The sequence below is a fragment of the Drosophila eugracilis genome, unplaced genomic scaffold, assembly GCF_018153835.1.
Source record: "Drosophila eugracilis isolate 14026-0451.02 unplaced genomic scaffold, ASM1815383v1 contig_1104, whole genome shotgun sequence".
Classification (NCBI taxonomy): Eukaryota; Metazoa; Arthropoda; class Insecta; order Diptera; family Drosophilidae; genus Drosophila; species Drosophila eugracilis.
Window position 1 is genome coordinate 609657 of NW_024571881.1, and position 17920 is coordinate 627576.

The 17920-nt window shown below is 37.0% G+C and overlaps 3 protein-coding genes and 3 non-coding genes across 10 annotated transcripts in view; 5 read left to right on the forward strand and 1 right to left on the reverse strand.

Annotated features, from left to right (window-relative positions):
- LOC108109800 (NAD(+) hydrolase sarm1) overlaps positions 1–10068 on the reverse strand; it is a 38604-nt gene extending 28536 nt beyond the window's left edge. The window contains exons 1-2 of one of the 5 annotated variants that reach the window (XM_017218511.2): positions 9142–10068; positions 8956–9080 (exon numbers count right to left, since the gene is read on the reverse strand). In XM_017218511.2, the coding sequence (XP_017074000.1) occupies positions 8956–9080; positions 9142–9646 (630 nt within the window). In that variant the 5' untranslated portion in view covers positions 9647–10068. Of the gene's footprint in view, positions 1–1459; positions 4231–6430; positions 7462–8955; positions 9081–9141 lie in introns of those variants that run through there. The other 4 variants (XM_017218515.2, XM_017218512.2, XM_017218513.2 and 1 more) reach the window with 4 other exon arrangements.
- Positions 10069–11840: 1772 nt separating this feature from the next.
- Positions 11841–12672, forward strand: LOC108109804. Its single transcript, XM_017218522.2, has 2 exons — positions 11841–12361; positions 12418–12672. Exons 1-2 carry the CDS (start codon positions 11848–11850, stop codon positions 12435–12437), a joined length of 534 nt encoding a protein of 177 aa, XP_017074011.2. The 5' UTR covers positions 11841–11847; the 3' UTR covers positions 12438–12672.
- LOC108109764 lies at positions 12497–13094 on the forward strand (the record flags this gene model as incomplete). Its single annotated transcript, XM_017218438.2, is given in 4 exon segments — positions 12497–12630; positions 12632–12655; positions 12657–12886; positions 12889–13094. Coding segments are annotated over 4 exon segments (594 nt in total), but the record flags the coding sequence as incomplete, so codon positions are not given.
- Positions 13095–13404: 310 nt separating this feature from the next.
- Trnal-cag lies at positions 13405–13487 on the forward strand. Its single transcript has one exon. It is a non-coding gene; the product is annotated as a tRNA-Leu (tRNA).
- Positions 13488–15802: 2315 nt separating this feature from the next.
- Positions 15803–15885, forward strand: Trnal-cag. Its single transcript has one exon. It is a non-coding gene; the product is annotated as a tRNA-Leu (tRNA).
- A 250-nt stretch (positions 15886–16135) lies between these two features.
- On the forward strand, positions 16136–16218 carry Trnal-cag. The gene has a single exon. It is a non-coding gene; the product is annotated as a tRNA-Leu (tRNA).
- Positions 16219–17920: the final 1702 nt, after the last annotated feature.

The following is a 17920-nucleotide window of genomic DNA, read 5'->3' on the forward strand; positions in this document are numbered from 1 at the left end:
CCGGCAGTCCGTTCCCCCAATTGACGTCAACGGCGGCGGCAGTCAGTGAGGCAGGGCGGCCGAAAGAGGCAGCACGTACTGGAAATCAAATTATGTAGTTTCTACAATTTATAGACAAAGGCGACGTCGGCGGCGGCAATGGAAGCCAGAAAACAGAAATAAAACATTCGGTTCCACTTTAGAACGAGACCAAAAACCATACACACACAGCTAATGCGCACACATTAAAGATCCCGATCTTGACTATATAAGACACATAGTATATATATATATATATATTTATAGAGAAATATATCCCATCCCATCTAAGAGAATAGGGCCCCAGAGACTTTCTTGGCCCAGGTCGAGAGTGCAAATTGGCAGCTGGTTTTTCCTTCGAGCTTCTGGAATCAATTCAATATCTATCTGATATATCTGGGCTAACAGCCACTTATAATGGCCAAATTGGAAAGCCCCCCGGGCCAACTGCAGTTGACGCATTTCCAGCCGACGCATTTCCAGCCCAATAAACAAAAGCCGCATGAAATTAATTATAAACAAATAGCTCGATTTCGTTCGATTTATGTGCCGGCAATTTTAATGGTTTGTGTTGTGTTTTCTTCTCTGAATTTGCCAAACGTTGTGCAAAGCAAAACATACAACACGAAAACGCGTTTGAAAAGTGGAAAATTAATGTTTATTTTCAATAGTTTGGCGGTATTAAATGTGTGGCATTAAGCCAACCAATATGCGTTGCAACTTTCAGCTCGAAATGCGTTTTATGTCTGCAAGTAAATCGATTAAGAATTGAATTTACAATCTGAGTTGGCCTTGGAAAATAGTTTGTATCTGTAAAGCTATCTAAAGTTTGGGATAATCTAATAACTAACTTGTTATAAAGTTCGGGGAATTTCCGGAATATAAATTTTTAAAAACTTAACAAATTTCTTTCCATATATTTTTAGCACTTCCTGTTCTTATGAAAGGCTTGTCAAAATATCAAATATATTTTTAATTTCTTATCAGAGAAAACGTGCTACTTTAGACTGTGTGCCCTTGGACCGGAAATATCGTTATTTTTGTATATTTTCGAGACACATAATGCCACTGCAGTTTCTTAGAATTTCACCCATAGTGCATACAAAGTCATTAACAAATTTCGACGTGTTGTTTTCGTTCTCTTTCTGTCACACAAAAACAGGTATCATTACGTCACAAAAGCAATCATAAAATCATGTTTTTATATAGGTAAAATATATATATATATGTAGGTACCCCCAGAATTAGCGTTGTCTTAGCGTGGCCTTTCACCAACCATCGCCGCCGTCTGGTTGGTCATTTTGTACCCGCGACGGCGCCTCGGGGTTAATGTACCCTGTGACCCAAACACTCAACACCGAAACCCTTGACTCGGCGGCACAATTGGGCCATCGATGAGGAACTTTTTTGGTTGAACGAATGGAATTGATTGACAATTTACCTGATAATGCTGCCGGGGGAATATGAGACGCGATCGCAGGCCGGCTGAAGTGTGGCTGCCACTGGAAGTGGCATTTGCCGGCTGGGTTTGCGCCAGAAGCGGACTTCTAGTCGATGTGACAACCATTGTTTATTGTTAATCTTTCACTTAAATACACTTTGATTTGGTTTCCAAATTATTCAAATTTGATCACTTGAAAAACACTGTTAAATTCGAGGGGCTTTTCCTTCGGCACTCGCTGTTTGTGTTTACCTTTTATTTATGGTAGTTCGTTGGCATTTTTCCTAGGAATTCTTAGCAATTCGAAACAAAAGAACAAAAACAAAAACATTTTTCATTTATAAAATTATTAACAAGCCCGACACACGATTAGCATTCCTTTGGGAGATGGGTTAACAGCAGAAAAACCAAGTAATTTATCCGCATAATCGCATTCTGAAAGTGTTTTTCGGCCCAAAAGTATTTTACCGTTTCAGCATTGTTGCGCATAAACAATTATCAAGCATCTGGTTTTTGTGCTCGTGTGCTTTATTGTGATTATATTTTTGTATTTTTGTATTTCTGTGTATTTTCTTTATTTTTGTATTTTAAATGTTGTCTGGTTTTGGCAACCAACAACGGTTAACCGAAAGAAAGATACGAAAGCGGCCACAAAAGATCGCACTCAGAAAGGCTTACACAAGAAATGCCACAGAACTGGTTTCTGTGCCTGGCCGTGCCTGTGACAAATGTATCTGCAAGATACACAATAAGCGTAGCTGATTATGCCTGCCTTCTATGGATAGTTTAGGCTCTGACTTCTCAGTATTTCTCAGAAACAATGCCCAATATTGGAGCTGCACTTAACAACTTTTATTTAATGTGATTCCCTTGAATGATGTGTATCTAAAGGTTATAAGAAAACAGCTAATCAAGAGGGAACTGAAGATTTCAATCTTTTAAACTTCTAAAAAACTAAATATATTAACAAAAGTATAGATTTTTATTCATACAAATTAATAAAATTGACTTTTAACAGCCTAATAATAGCTTAAGACCAAAGCAAACATTCATAAATTTCAAACATTTTATTGTAAAAGACTTAACCCCTTCCAATCTTGGCTTTACGATCTTTTTAATGCTCTACAAAAATCAATAAAAAAAAACCCTTTTTGGAAAATCCCAACATCATTTCTTACAGCATTTCCAGACCTTTCCATTGGCTTGAACTTTACATATAAGAAATGCAAATAAGATACGTTTGACATTTACAGCTTCTTTCGGTTTAGACCTTGACTCGAATCGACTTTGGTCTGGTTTTTCACACCTTTTGGGCGTGGAACAGCAACAGCAGCAAGTTCAAAGCCCACATTGAGGCACCAGAAAAGCCCACGTGCTTGGGGTTTTCCCCACTTCCGTTTGCCAGCGTTTTCTTTGTGTCTTCATGTAACTGGCTAATGAGTTTCCGCTTGGCTAATGCAACAAATGCCAACAAAGCGACTGGGCCAAAAGCGACAAAAGGCGTTAACCGCTTTTTCCTGTTGCACTTTTGGCCCGCTGTAGTTTTTTTTTTTTTTTTTTTTTTATTATTATTTTCAGTGGGCGAGACTGTCTTGATTGATTTTAATTCTGTCAAAGCGACGAAAAGCCTACGCAACAAAATTCAGTTTGTGGTTGGTTTTGTTTTTTTGGTTTTTAGTTTTAGTTTTTCCAAGCACATTTGTTTTCAGACCGGTTTTTCTGTTGTTAACTCGTTTTATTAGCCCACTTAATTTTTGTTTCAGCAATTTATGTAAATTTATTCTTGAATTTTCTATAGGCCAGACGTGCGCACTCATTTTCTAACGTAAATTCTAGATATTATATATATTGTATTTTGATTTAGATTAAAGCTTTTCCTTTTGGCCAAAACATATTGAGTTATGCCAACTAATTCTTGGTATTGCTATTTGTTGATAAAAACATTTGGCACATCACTTTGAGTTATTTATTTTTATAATTTTAGGTGCTAATTTGTATGAATTTCTTACAAGAAGTCTAGAAACTTGTTTAAAAAGTGACTTGAAAGCAAATAAAAATATTTGGTAATTGCAGAAACAGTATTTGTAGTTTCAAGTATACAGATTCAGATACAGATTATATATATATATATATATGTATATATAAATCTTTATCCAGACATTTTGCACATGCTTTTCTGTATCTCAAACGTCACATCTGTGATTATTTTATTTTTAATCGCACAGTTGTGTATTTTATTTTTAGCTTTCTTTTTAATTTATGTTCACAATTTGATGAAAATATTCACAAGTTTTCCCTTTACACACTTTTCACTTGGACTTATTTCGATCCTTAGGCATTTTCGCTATTTCACAATACTAAGTTGAGACAATAAATTTATTGTATTATTTTTAAGTTGATTTTTTTCTTTGATTTCTTTTTCTCTGTATTTGTCGTTGTCTTCGATTCCGCTCTACGAACTCGACGTTCGAGTGTTCGACACAAGACTGAGGCCTGAAATTCAGTTTTTCTGACTGGCGGCTGCCCCTCAAAAAAAAGAAAAAAGAGAAAGAGAGACGGCTGAGAGAGAGAGAGAGCGCGCAAAGAGTGGGTGATCCTCTTTTGCCGAACAAGTTGTTTGCTTTTTGACTTTTGGGTGCAAATGATATTTGTTTTGATTTCTTGTTATTTCGATGTTTTTTTTCACCTCTTTTCTTTTTCGCATTTTTGCAATGATTTTCTAGGAATTTTTCACGGAAATCTTAGTTAGATTTCCCCCTAACATTGAGCTTCTTGAGTAGTCTCCCCACTGTTTATATTTACTATTTATTTATTTGCACTGTTTGTCTATTTTGTTTTATTTACTTTATCTAAGCAAACAGAAATCATCTCAAATTGATTTCGAATCGACACGTGCGTCTTAAATGGGAAAAATCTTTTAACATGTTTTGTTCTTCTTCTTCTTTCGTTTCTTTCAATCTAATTGATTTGGAAATTTGTTTATCAAATGGTTTTTTGCTCGCTTTCGCCTTTCCAGGAAATGCCAAAGCTAAGCAAAAACAAAAAATCAAACTGAAATTTAAGATACACCTTGAACTGATGTAAATAGTTCGCGCCACCTACATCTCGTATTTATCGAAATATCTGAATGAGCTGGTCAAAGGAAGGTCGTTTTCTTTACTGGTTATGCAATTTTTCTCAGCTAATTCATCATCTTTTCATTCACATTAATCTGTCGCATCCTTCAGCAACTTTCGCTATTCAGGTCAGCAAAAAATTACTCACTTAAAAGTGTGCCAGTTTCTTTGAACTTATTGAGGGAAATGTTTAAGTTAATCACAACTTTGTCAAGTGCCAAAATCCTTCAAGTGAGTCATGTTCATTCAGCAAAAGAAAACCTTAAACTTGTGAGGTTGTTATTTTGTTTTGCAATTACAGTAAAGACACTAGAAAATGAACACACTGTTATATGATCTTTTGAGATATAAGCACATTTTTGCTGACATTTAGCTAAGAGAAGAAAAGGGAAGAAATTATAATAAAAGTCAAACCAAATCTTGTAAGTTTCGAGTCTCCACTGTACTTGAATTATTTTCTTCACGCCATGTATCTGTATCTACTCGTGTATCTACTACGTATGAATGAATGGGCTTTCGCCTAAAACATCTGTGAGTCATCAGAAAGCCATGATTGAGGCTCCAATAACAGCTTGCACCGATCGCGTTGCGGCGAAGAAGTTTTTAGCGCTGACTCACCACCGTGGGAGCTTGATATCTGTTGGTACCTTGCATCCGCATCTAAGACGTAACTTCCCAACCTGGAGCTATCATTTTCCAAGAGTAAGTTGCCACGCCTTTTGTTCGTTTATTATGTTTACCCCAACTTCAGCCTAAGGCCACGCATGCGCCTGAGCTTATCGTTGATTTTCTCTCAATTGGAATTTTCATGCGTAATTGATTTTTATGCATTTTCCTTTTGCCATCGGCTCCAAAATTGTTTATTTATTTATATGCAAAGCGTGCTTAACACGTTTTTTTCGTCTCTCCCTGCGTTTTCCTCTCGATTTTTGTGATTTATTTGTGACTCGGAATTGGGTCACTTGAGGGCTGGGAAAAGGGGGGGATGGGGTAATAATTCCTTGAACCAACACTTAATCGAATGTATAAGGGAATGGGTTTCTGGTTTTCAGAGGAGAGAGAGGTAATTTATGCCTCAGACTGGCCTTTTCACTGATTAAAAGGAGGCTCTGGGGGCAGATTTAATTTATTTAAAGCAGTTTCTAAATTAAGTTTTTACAGTTTACAAATGCATTAATGGAACTCTCTTGATTAATCTTTTAAGATTGTTTTACATTGTTATTTAAACTGCCTTTCCCAACAAAACCGCAAAATTTACTCAACAACCCTAACCCTAAACTCTACCTCTGTAGTAATACGCTATTTAAGGGGTATTATAAAATATTATTTGATATTCTAATGACTAAGGTCAACAAATAGAATCAATTTACCTACAACAAGCTTGCGTCATTTACCTTATCCGCTTGTTATCAAACAAGTTCCAAAGACCCTTGGCCAGATCGCCTTCCCTAATGCCCTCATCTGGCGGCATAGCTCACTATTATTGTTTACGATTTCAATTAGATGTTGGCCATAAATTATGGCGGCTAATCCCGATCGCGACACCTTACAAGCATCCGCATTTTCACACACCTAAACACCTGAACACACCTGAACACACCTGAACACCCCGAAATGCTAATGACACCGCCAGCCGAATATCGAATACCGAAACTGAAACCACTCGGACAATTTGTTTTCTGATGTTTTTATGTTTTTTTTTTTTTTGGCCGTGAACTGAGTAGCATATCGGAATAATTCAAGTTTTGTCTTTTGTTTTTACTTCGGCAAGCATATCTATTTCTATTGCTATTCAAATTTGAAAAATACAAACCATAAACAAATGACATAATTGAGGTATTTGAGTGGAACTAACCTTGACAGTGGGCATTAGGTGTTGGGCATTAACTTTCATGTTCGAATCGGGATCAACTTTGTTGGTTAACTCCTGATAGGTTTGTTCAATGGTCGAGATATTTGACTTATCCAAAGGGTTTTTAATTGCTTTTCTGGTATTATCTCTCAATGATAAACGACGTACGCTTCCAAGACGAAAGGTTCCTCTACCATCACTCGAACCACTCGACTTGGTTCGATTTCGTTTTGATTTATGGCTACTGCGAGGGCCTTTATCGTTACGAGTTTCCCGGCTATTCGGCTGCTGCTCTTGATGGGTAATACTCAATGTTGTTTTCTTGCACCACAGACCGCTCAAACGATTGCCCATGCTATACGGTTTTTCACATCAACTTTCCGCGGGTGTTCAGCACGATCTAACCACGTTCGAGTAATTAATCTCGTAGATGTACAAAGATTCTCGAAGAGAACTCAGATAGAGTAGAATCAGAATCAGAATCAGAATCGGAGACGAACCGGTGCGCATCTCAATTCGACAAATACTGAAAATGGAATTCTTGCCGAAAACCACAAAATGCCAGACCCAAAACACAGTTGTCCGTCCGTTTATAAGTAGCTTTTTTCGGTGCCCCTCTCTTGCCTTGCCTTGCTGATTTTTTTTTTTTTTTTTTTTTTTCGGGGAGCTTTATAATGCGAACAAGCCGCGAGTTGACTTTGTTTGTATTTCCACTGGCACTACTATATGGTGCCCCTCGAAACGTCGGTCTCGGTCTCAGTACTAATCGATTTTTACTTCTCTCTCAGTGAGACTCTCGCTCTCTCACTCTCCCTCTCTCTATGCGGGAAGATTCCCCAACAAACCCAGCAACTAATTAATATGCTCGGGCGCTGTCATACACCCAACTTCATATAATATTAACAACAATCTTCTGCGACTCACGTTCTCTGTGTGTTTGCCATGAAGAGCTTGTCGGATAGTTAAGAACGATGGGGAGAAAGAAATTAATTGATCAAAGTTTGGGAAATGGCTATGGGAATACCCTAAAAGATCTTAAGGGGAGGTAAAATGATTTTTAAAATATAATAAAAATGGGGAATGATTGGGAAATATTTATAATTATTATTGTTATTATTTCCAACAAGAGCAGCGAGGATAAAAATGACAATATTATCAAAGTAATTGGCATCTAATATGGGTTTAGGTATAAGAAGGTAACACCCAAGATAATAAAAGATCATAAATATAACAAGATATATATTCATATCAACTTTGTAATAAATCACAAACTCTACACTTCATTACATTACAATCAAAACCCTTTAACTTAATAATAATAACAGTTACTATCAAAACATACAAGTCAGCTGGTCATCTTATCAGCCAAAGTATAATGCCCTCCAATATATGGGTCATCGGTTATTTTCTTAATTAAAAGGTTGTTGCCTCATCTAATCACCTGATCAGTGAACACAAATAGTTATTTGTTCCCCTTGATTACAGCCACGATTACCTAAATTAATCAGTTCCTCACCTCTATCGACTGATAATATATATATTTTAAGGAGCAAACTTAAAGAAGGAATCAATATACCCCTTGTAGGGCATTCGCAAACGAGAAATTTGCTTAACGACGCACGGGCCATGCTAAAAATCAACGCCAAATGCCGATTATTCATACCGGCTATATCCATCCAATAGTGTGGCTATAACGTTATATACTCTACGGGCCTCGTTTGCCTCGATTCTTGCCCCTTTCTATAGACCTTCCTTGCCAGACCCATACATCTGCTTTGAAAACGTGCTAAATGTTATTTATTAATTAAGTTGACGCTATTTTCTACCTATTTACCTACGGCCACAGGGAGTGCGGGAGAGAGTTATTTCTGCCCGGAGCCGGTTTTAGGAAAGTCGCCAAGTCAGGGAGTGGTTCGAAACCCCAATCCCCATGAGCTCCCCAAACACCCAGAAAGAGTCGCGTGTGAGGTGTGAGTTATGGATTTGCTTAAATATGGCAATGCAAAGCTCAGCGTGGTTTGCCTTTGGCCTGAAGGGGGCACTTGGAGAAATATTTTAGTTCATTTGAAAGTTCTTAAAGGAAATCAGGATCAGTAAGTAATATCCTTGAACTCATGAACGCAAAATATTTGTAAAAGAGATTGAAATTCTTTCTTTATCAAAAATTAATCTGAACTAAGACATAAAATTACAGGAATTTCGATCCCTTTTTTCCGAGTGCATGCAAAACTATAATCAAAATGAGCCCAAAATGAGGCGTCGGGGGTTGTAAAAGGTAACGAATGAGGGACAACAAAAGCTTGAGTGAGAGTTTATGGTTAGCATAAAGCCAGAGAAGAGCTCCAAGTGAGTCATGACCTTTGCTCGCTCTGCTTGTTTATAAATAGCCATCGGCAATTATTACGAGTGAGAATTTATAAAGCCAAAAGGGACATATGAGGTCTTAGCAAAGCGGACTTCTATGTACCCTGTAAACTTATTTTAATAATATTTATATTTATTTTATTTATAATATAAAAGCCACTTACATTTCCGTAACTTCTGATGCTCGAAGGACTCAAGCTGAATAGTCTGCCCAGTTGGTGGTGATGTGTCGGGGATCCATTGCTGTTGGCCGAAGATAAGTCCGTGAACATGGGCGAGTGGGAGTGTTCTATAAGGAATAATAAAAAATAAATATTATTAACTAAAAAAGGAAATACAAGTAAACTCACCACTCATGACAGGCGACATATCCTTGGGAAAGGCGAACAGATCATTGTTATTCCTAATATCCGACGAGTTCAAGGTCAAGCTGGGTTTACGCACTCCCAAAAAATTGGATGCAGACGAGGCGCTGGAACAGCCACTACCTCCACCGGCCCCATAGGCCAAACGTGAGTGGGCAGTGGTAGGCGTAACATTAGGCAAATGGTGAGATTCCAGTGGTGAAGCCGACTTTGGTATTCCACTGCTGCAGCTGCTGACTGCTGGAACGCGCTTTAAAATTGGTGCCGGTGGCAATTGCGAGGGCGAGGGTCGAAAGAGCCCAACACTTGTTGGCTGATTTAGTAGGTCAACACCTTGCGATTTGGGTATGGCCAAGCGAAGAGTTTGCCGCGCAGCTAGCCTTCTTCCAGGCGCATATTTATTTCCTGGCTGAGTCGACTGCGCTGCTTGGCCAGCGCTCTCAGAGTGGTGAGCTTGCGCAGCTGTGTGCACCAGCTGTGGCGAGTTCATTATTCGCTGTTACTCTCACTGCTGTGGTGAGATGTTAAAATTTCCTATGTTGTTCAAATTCTCTCTCTGCCAATGTTGATCCTCCCACTATCACTGTTGACTTAACAGCTGCTGTTGTTTAACACACTAATGTTATTGCACTTTGAACACTTTTATTTTGTTGCCTTTTTGGATTATATTGATACTTTTTAGATACTTTTATTGTTTATAGCTGTTATATGATATAAAGTAGTGATGATTTATTTGTTATATATTGCTTTTGATGAGATTTCTATACTTTAAGTAATATGTTTATTGTTAAAATTCGTTGATAAAATATGTAATACACAGTAATTTTTGAACTTATTTCTGATTTATAAAACTGTTTTTTTAAGAAGTTTATTATAAGTAATTATTTATTTTATTGCTTTTAAAATCGTTTGTTTATATTAAGTGATGAGTTTTGTTTTAAGTCCTTTTTGAATTTGCTTTTAAATTGTAATTTTGTAAAGTTTATAATAAGTTTAAGTTTATTTGATGTTGATTTTCCGTCGCTTTAAATTTTCTTTGTTCATACTTAACCCTCTTGAGGTACTCGTTAATTTATAGCCCTTGACAACGATTTTTATCAATGAATTGCCCGTTGATATGGTTGTTGTTTTTTGCATTCAGGGGAACTGCAGTGATTGCATAATTATATATGGCGAAGCGTGAGGGAACAAAGTGAAAAAGCTAAGTTAAGTTACAATGGTTGTTGTTGATATTGCAATTTCTTGGGACGTGCCAATGTTGGTTTATTTTTTCTCTCTTTTTCTTTTGACCCACTTGGCTGGCTAAATCATAAATTAAATTAACCAGAATGATTTCTTAGAGATTAATAAAACAACTTTTAAATTAAAGCAAATATTCTTGCTCACACACTTTTTTTTCCACTGATTTCAAAAATCGGTTAGACAAAGCATTTTCATTTTCCGCTGCTGAACTTGAGAATTGCTACGTGGTCGCCGGGCAAATTGTGAAATCTCCGACAATGAGAAATCTCCGTCCAATTTTCGTGACTTTGCGTGGGACCAGCGTCCATAAAAGCCACACGCCATTTAATTCTCGGGTTAATCTGTAATAAATATATATACACACATATGGGCATCAGTATATGGATATATAGATATATATATATAGTTAAGTTACTTGGAAACGTGAATGAATCTTGGACTTTATTTGTCTAAAAAATGGTGGGTTGAGAGATCGTCTGAGTTAAGATTGCCCTTGAACTCGGCACAGAAACATGAGAAAATAATCGTAATACATGGAGGAAACTAGATGTAGTTGATTATTTGATAATCTACAACGTTATGATAATAGCATAATGGATTAGCAAGCCATTAAAAGTCTATTAAACTAATAAAATCAGATAAGGATCTTAAGGTAACAAAATTAGGCTTAATTATAAACAATCTTGCAAGTTTTTACTAATTAAATCCATTGCTTTCCCTAACCCAGACTGAAGCCTATGCAATATCACTTCAATTAGCAACCTTAATAGGACGCATTTGGCACGAACTTTAAGAAACTAAATTGTCACTCGCCGTGGAACACATTCATCCCGGGCAATTTATAGGCAATTTATCAATTACTGAATCGTTAACCCACATGGACAATTGCAGTGTTAAAGCCTGGCCGACAGACAACTAATTAGCAGCGATGTCAGATGAAGTGCACACACGCTGATTGATTGCCAACCGATTATTGGCACGGCTCATGAAATAGTAAGGAGTTTTGTTCGGAGTTCTCAGAGGTTGCCAACAATTAGTGGGATTTATTTAAACTCGAAATTTGCATATGACTGAAAAGCTAAATAAACAGACAGTCAAGATTATACAAAACCAAAATTGAAATCGTGAAAAGCCGCTGGCCTCTGGTTTGCCTTAAAGAGCTGCTGCGAATTTCTTGCATATTTGCACACGGATTTACAATAAATTGCAATTATGCAAATTGAGCGAGTCGAATGTTTTTGGAGCCAAAAGATGCCAGACATTAATCATGGCTAGCAATTAGCAATTATTTATATTGACGGGGCGTGTCAATATCGGTACAAAATGATAAATGATTTTGGTATTTTATTTTTCATTCTAAACTTCAGCCCTGGCCACGAATATTCGTACTTGATATCGATTAAATTCGATACTAATAATCGCGGCATCATGTTCCTAACTTAGTTGGCAATGCTTTTCAATTGTCAGAAAAAAGAAAATTGGATTCACTCCATTAGAAATAACATAATGAAAGTTCAAGGAGCAACTTCTGAGGAACCCTCTGGCCAGGGCTCTTCGAGTGCATCTGATGTTGAGGTCGAAAATGATGGCAAGTTTTTGAAAGTCGCACCTTTGCTGAAACCGGTGGCCAATAATATCTACTCCGGATTTGGATTGAATTGGTATATGATCTTCGTAAGGCGCTGTGGGCCTGATATTGCAAGATTCTTCGTAAACCTAACCCAAGCCCAATCGCTAGTTTGTGATATCTATGCGAATACCAAGCGCTACATCCACTTAGCAAGCAAATGGACCACCATCCTGCTGATGACCACAAGCCAGAGCTTCTGGCGCTATCGTGACCGCTTCTCGATGACCTCTATTTTTAAGAAGCGTTCAAAGCGGAAGAGGTTGGCAGCCCCAATTCCACCGAAGAAGAAACAGTTGAAAAAGGAAAAAAAGAAGGAAAGGAAAGATAAACATGGTAAAAGGTTAAATTGGTTAATTTAATTCTAAAAAATTGATTAAGAACTTTTTTAGGATCTGTTAAACAAAATTAGTTTAACGAACTGAGGTATAAAACGTGTGTTGAGTTTTCACTAAAAATTAAGCACTGAAATCTTTCAACAAGTTAACAGAAGACGATCATTAGAAGTGCCTGGAGATCTTGGAAAGAACTTTACCTTAAAGACTACAAGTACATAATAAGAACATCAAGTTTAAAGAGGAGATTCTTCTCGAATTCGCAAATAACATTCTTCTTAATATTCCCGACAATATCTTCACATTTGCTATGATGTTCTATTATTCAATTTGTGTGGCATATACGAAAATTTCCATTTAATTCTATACGCCTTAGTATTTAAAAATACAAAAATTCAAGGAAAGACGATATTCATCACTGATATTTTTAAGAATTTAATCAAAAAATCGAGTTACCCAAACTTTCGCATGAAATTTGTGATACTTCACAGCAATTTAATCAACCTAGAAGTGGTCAATCTCATTTGTATGCGAAACATTGCATCTGCAGATTTTTTTTATTTATTGCTGATTCTAAATACTGGCAATACTCGAATATAAATAATCCCTACCCACAAACAGCCTGCTTTTACATCTTCAATACTTTGATTTCTGAAGAAAACATAGAAGAAATCTCCAACAGATATAAACAAAGAGCTGTCATCAAGAACCTGGACTATCTAGAATTACTATAATCTATCCAGAATTCCATTAACTAGCTGACCCTTCATAATTCTCAGCCTTTGCACCTTGGAACGTTTGGTTACTTGTGAAATCATATAAAGAAGACGAACTCACTCGAAAAATGATCTTTCAACTCTTGAGGGCATTGATCATACTCTATGACCGCTAAATCTGATGGGTCATCGCAACCAAAAAACAAATTTATTCGACAGCCACAATATAAACATAAGATTTATCGTAAAGCACACATTTTGGTTATTTTTTGCTTTGTTTGTATGTGGCCTTCGGTTGGAAGAATATTTTGACACGTCGATTTACCAAGTCAGGATGGCCGAGTGGTCTAAGGCGCTGCGTTCAGGTCGCAGTCTACTCTGTAGGCGTGGGTTCGAATCCCACTTCTGACAAGAATTTTTTTTATTTTAATTCAGAAAAGCATTTTTAACCCTATAAGTATGTATGTTCTTGGGCAGGATAAACAACTGAGGTGATCAAACCGTGTCCGTCCTTCTGTCTGGATAATTCATTATCGTTGGGAGTCATATTAATATATTTATTTATTTATTTTTTTGTTCGTAATTTAAAGCATGTATATTTTGCGTTTATTATGGTTTACTTTTATTGTGTTTTATCGATGGGTGGGGTGAAAAAGCCCCTTAAATCGCACACAAGTAATTTCTCACGCCATGTATATTGGTATTCAATAAAAAGTGGAAACCACTATCTGGTTGCTGTACTGCTGAGCTTTATTCACATGATATTGGGTAATTGAAGGGGCAGTAAAGTGCATTAGACGTGCCTCGAAATGGCTTATCACGGCCTGAACATGACTACGCTGAAAAGTCATTCATCAATTGTTTGACCCTGAGGAAATGGTTTGTTTGGGCATTAATGGAACGAGTTTATGGCCAGAGGAATCCCCTCCCAGTCCAGATAACACTCGATACTCCGAAAAACTGATAGCTACCTAACCCGTCCAGACCTTGTACGACAAATGGTTCTGATTCCCGTTCCGAATTTGTTGACTGAGTAGCTTTCGCGATATTCTCTGCATTCGCTGAGTAGTACATATATTTATATGGTAACCACAGAACTGACCCAGCCAAATGGCATTGAGCCCCTGGCCTGGAAATCGAAATCGAAATCGAAATCAGAATCCAAACCAACTGTGTCAGCTACAACATGCTTTGTTTACAAACAAATAAGCCAATGAGAAATGCAAACTTAACTTCACTTCACTCTGGTTATTAAATGGTGTCAGTTTTATATTACCCTCGGCCAATTCGTATTCCCCCACCTTTCTTTCTCCAATGCTGTCATATTTTTATATACAAATATATATAGATATAACATATTCGCAGTTTAATGGTTTTTTGATGCCTTCTAAATGAATAAAAATTGCGTGCGCAATTGTTGCTCGACTTGAGCAGTACTGCTGACCCATTTCGATGATTATAAATGAGTATAACTTATCAAGCGAGACTTGCCTTCGAACTAAACTGGGTTTAGCTCTCCGTTTATTTTCCTCTCCACCACTTCGACTGCATTGTAATTTGTTTACTTTAAATACATATCAGCAGCAAGGGAAAGGCAACAAGGCAGCAAGTTCAATGGCAAAAATACTTTCTCGACGCTTGTCAAAACACATTTTTGCGATTTGATTTCGATTTGGTTATTTTCCTGCTATAAACAAATAATTAGCGGAAAAATGCGCAAATGCAAAACTACGTCCATTCGCTAGATTAGACAGATGTCTATGGGCTATATCTATATGTACTATATGCGTATGAAGATGTCGGCATCGAGTCAAAGGAAAAGGCATAAACAATGCCCATCCATTCTTCGTCTGCGAATGTATCATTCCCGAGCAGTGTCAAAATCTAATTTGAATTTTTCCCACTACGAAACATTGCGCGTCGGGAAAACTGTCGTCGACAACGAGTGCCTGGCCAAACTCATTAAAATATCCATTTCCCCGGCGAAAACGCGGACTCTCGCGGCGAGCAGTCATAATAAATAATACAAAATATTAAAAGACAACAAAAGACGGACGCCGCTTAATGAGAAGGGTTCGGTTGTTGCTTTTTTGTTCCTCAGTTCCGTTCCCAAGGCGGAGACACGCCCCCTCGAACCGGATTATTATTAGCCAGTTCGCTTTTGGCTCGAATCGAGGAATGCTACGGGTCTTGACCTCTTTACCAGTTACGCTTTTTGGGAAATCCGCAGAGATATTGTATACATATATATATATTCTGAAAGGCCTTGTTTTCTTTTGTTCGTCGGCGGCGATTGTCTGCGATTTCTACGCCAGCCCAACCCCGAAAGGCCAGAGATAAGATATATATCAGTACGAAAGCGACTCTGTAAACAGTTTGTCGGCATTTACACAAAGTGCAGCGGCAAAGCAGCTGATCGAATCGATTTTATTTGCAATTATACCGTCACCAAATTGCACAGTTCTTGTTACTCAACTCACAATTATTATTGTAATGCCAGCAAATTAACGTCCACAATTATTAACCGCGAATACATATGAACAGTTAATATATATTTACATATACACTTGATGGAAATAATGGTAAGAAAGTTAGTTAATTTGCATAAAATCTCGGACAATCTGGTTGAGTTATGGCAGTTTTCTATAAACCACTTTGTTTTATAGCAGAACGAATGAACGAGCGAACGATGTGGAAAACGCGCATTTGGTATGCTCATCCCATGTGTCAGGATGGCCGAGTGGTCTAAGGCGCTGCGTTCAGGTCGCAGTCTACTCTGTAGGCGTGGGTTCGAATCCCACTTCTGACAAGATTTTTTTTTTCAAATATAAATAATTAATTAAGTGCTAATTAAAGTATTTAAAGTAACTAACATAATTCGTAAAGCCTGTTCAACAAGACGTCCGAGCAAAAAGTGTGCACTTACGATTATCTAGTATGGTTCTCTTTTTTTGCTTATGCTTAATTTAATTATATTTTTTAATTTATATAATTAAAGAAATTTGATCGAAATAACTAGAATTCTCACAGAACATTTTCCAGTTCTCGTTACTTTCATAGTCAGGATGGCCGAGTGGTCTAAGGCGCTGCGTTCAGGTCGCAGTCTACTCTGTAGGCGTGGGTTCGAATCCCACTTCTGACAAGACTTTTTTTTATTCTACTTTATATTTTTATTTGCCTAATCAAATTGTTTATTTATTCTAGTTATTTTGGTCAGTTTTTAGTTGCCCCCGCCAAGAATAACAATTCGATCGTGTGAATCTAAATAAATATGCGCGTGTGTCGGTGTTCTTGTTTAAGGCGTAAACAAAACCATGTACAAAAGGCCAAAACTTCAATCAAGTGAAATGGAAATTGAAAATGTATATTGGAAAAACATGTGGGAATACGCAAATCAAATTGTTTGGCCAAGAGAGAAAGAACGCAGGCTGCGGGACATGCGGATGGAACATACATACATAGGTACGCTTCCCGGAATTGCCAAAATTCCGCACTTGCGGCTCCATTGGGGCTCATTGTTTTCAGACTATGTGGGTGTCGTCTGTTTAGTTTTTTGGGGGAAAACTAATTCGATTTTAATAAACTTGTTGCTTGGATAAATTGCAGCCTTGCCTACAAAATGGGAGGTGATAACTCATGGCGCCTTCGCCGTCTGTGTTTAACGTTTAAATTACTTGTTTTTTTACTCTTTTGTGGGTAATTTATTCGGCTGCCCTTTCATTGATTGACTTGACTTTTATGTGGATTTTTATAGGCGTTGCATTGACGTGTGTATGGGCAGAAAAGCCGAAAAAATCCCCAAAAATGTATAAAGTTTCGGAGTTTATGACTCTGCAGAAATACGCCTTTATGCCCACTCAAACACACACACAAACAAAGTATCTTAAGTGAACAGAACAATATGGTTTCTTTAAAGGGAAATTACCGAAGTTTCGAATAAAAACACTGTAGTTGAAATGCACTTTAACTCTTTTTACTACAAATATAAAAATATATAAAACGTAAAGTTATTGTCCTAATTTTAACAATAAAATAAAATAATATCTTTGAACAGATTACTTTTTTATAAGAATTAAAGTAGGTCTGTTAATTTATAAATGACTAAGTGCTAAGAAAATTTTGTTGCGGTCACAGTGGAAATTCCATTTTAGGATAAATTTGAGTAACCGCAAAAATATCTAAAACACCCGTAGGCGAAAATAATACGTTTTGGGGAATTTTTTTATGATACATAAAGTTTAGAGTTTATGAACTTTAATTCTTAGAAAGTAAGAAGTCTTTAAACGATTCTCAACTCACACTTAAACATTCACACTTAAACTACTTCTAAGGGTTAATTAATAAACAAAAAGCAAGATCTTAATAGATTACTGTGTACTTTTGTAGCAAATAGGTGTTTAACTTACAGCGATTGCGTTTTTAGCGCGATTTAAATGCGTTTCGTTGGCGTTTCCCCTACAAAAAACAACGGAAGCTACAGCTTCTGGATTTTTGTTAATCTGGGGATAAGAATTATGTTGTTTTTTGATCGTTTTTTCTTAAAATTCCTGCAAGTCAATCAACCCGTCATTTCATGCTGTTGATATTTCATTTTTAGCTTTTTCGCTTCTTTGGCTTTTCGCCTTTTGTTGCTGCTGTTATTGTTGTTATTGCTGTTATTTATAGACGCACACATGGAAATAAAAGCGCACGCATTGAAACACACACACACACATGTCACAGACAGAATTTCGTAATTGCACGTAGCCGGTGTTTTTTTTTTATATATTTCTCGTTTGAAATCTTTCTTACATTACTTAACACATTTTATAGCATGAATTTCGTTTTATTATTATAATCCGCAG

Bases quoted from the DNA above. Each gene is read 5' to 3' on its own strand.
- LOC108109804 (XM_017218522.2), top strand. From the start codon at position 11,848: ATGCTTTTCAATTGTCAGAAAAAAGAAAATTGGATTCACTCCATTAGA. The intron at 12,362-12,417 runs GTAAAAGGTTAA...GAACTTTTTTAG, and splicing joins GGAAAGGAAAGATAAACATG to GATCTGTTAAACAAAATTAG.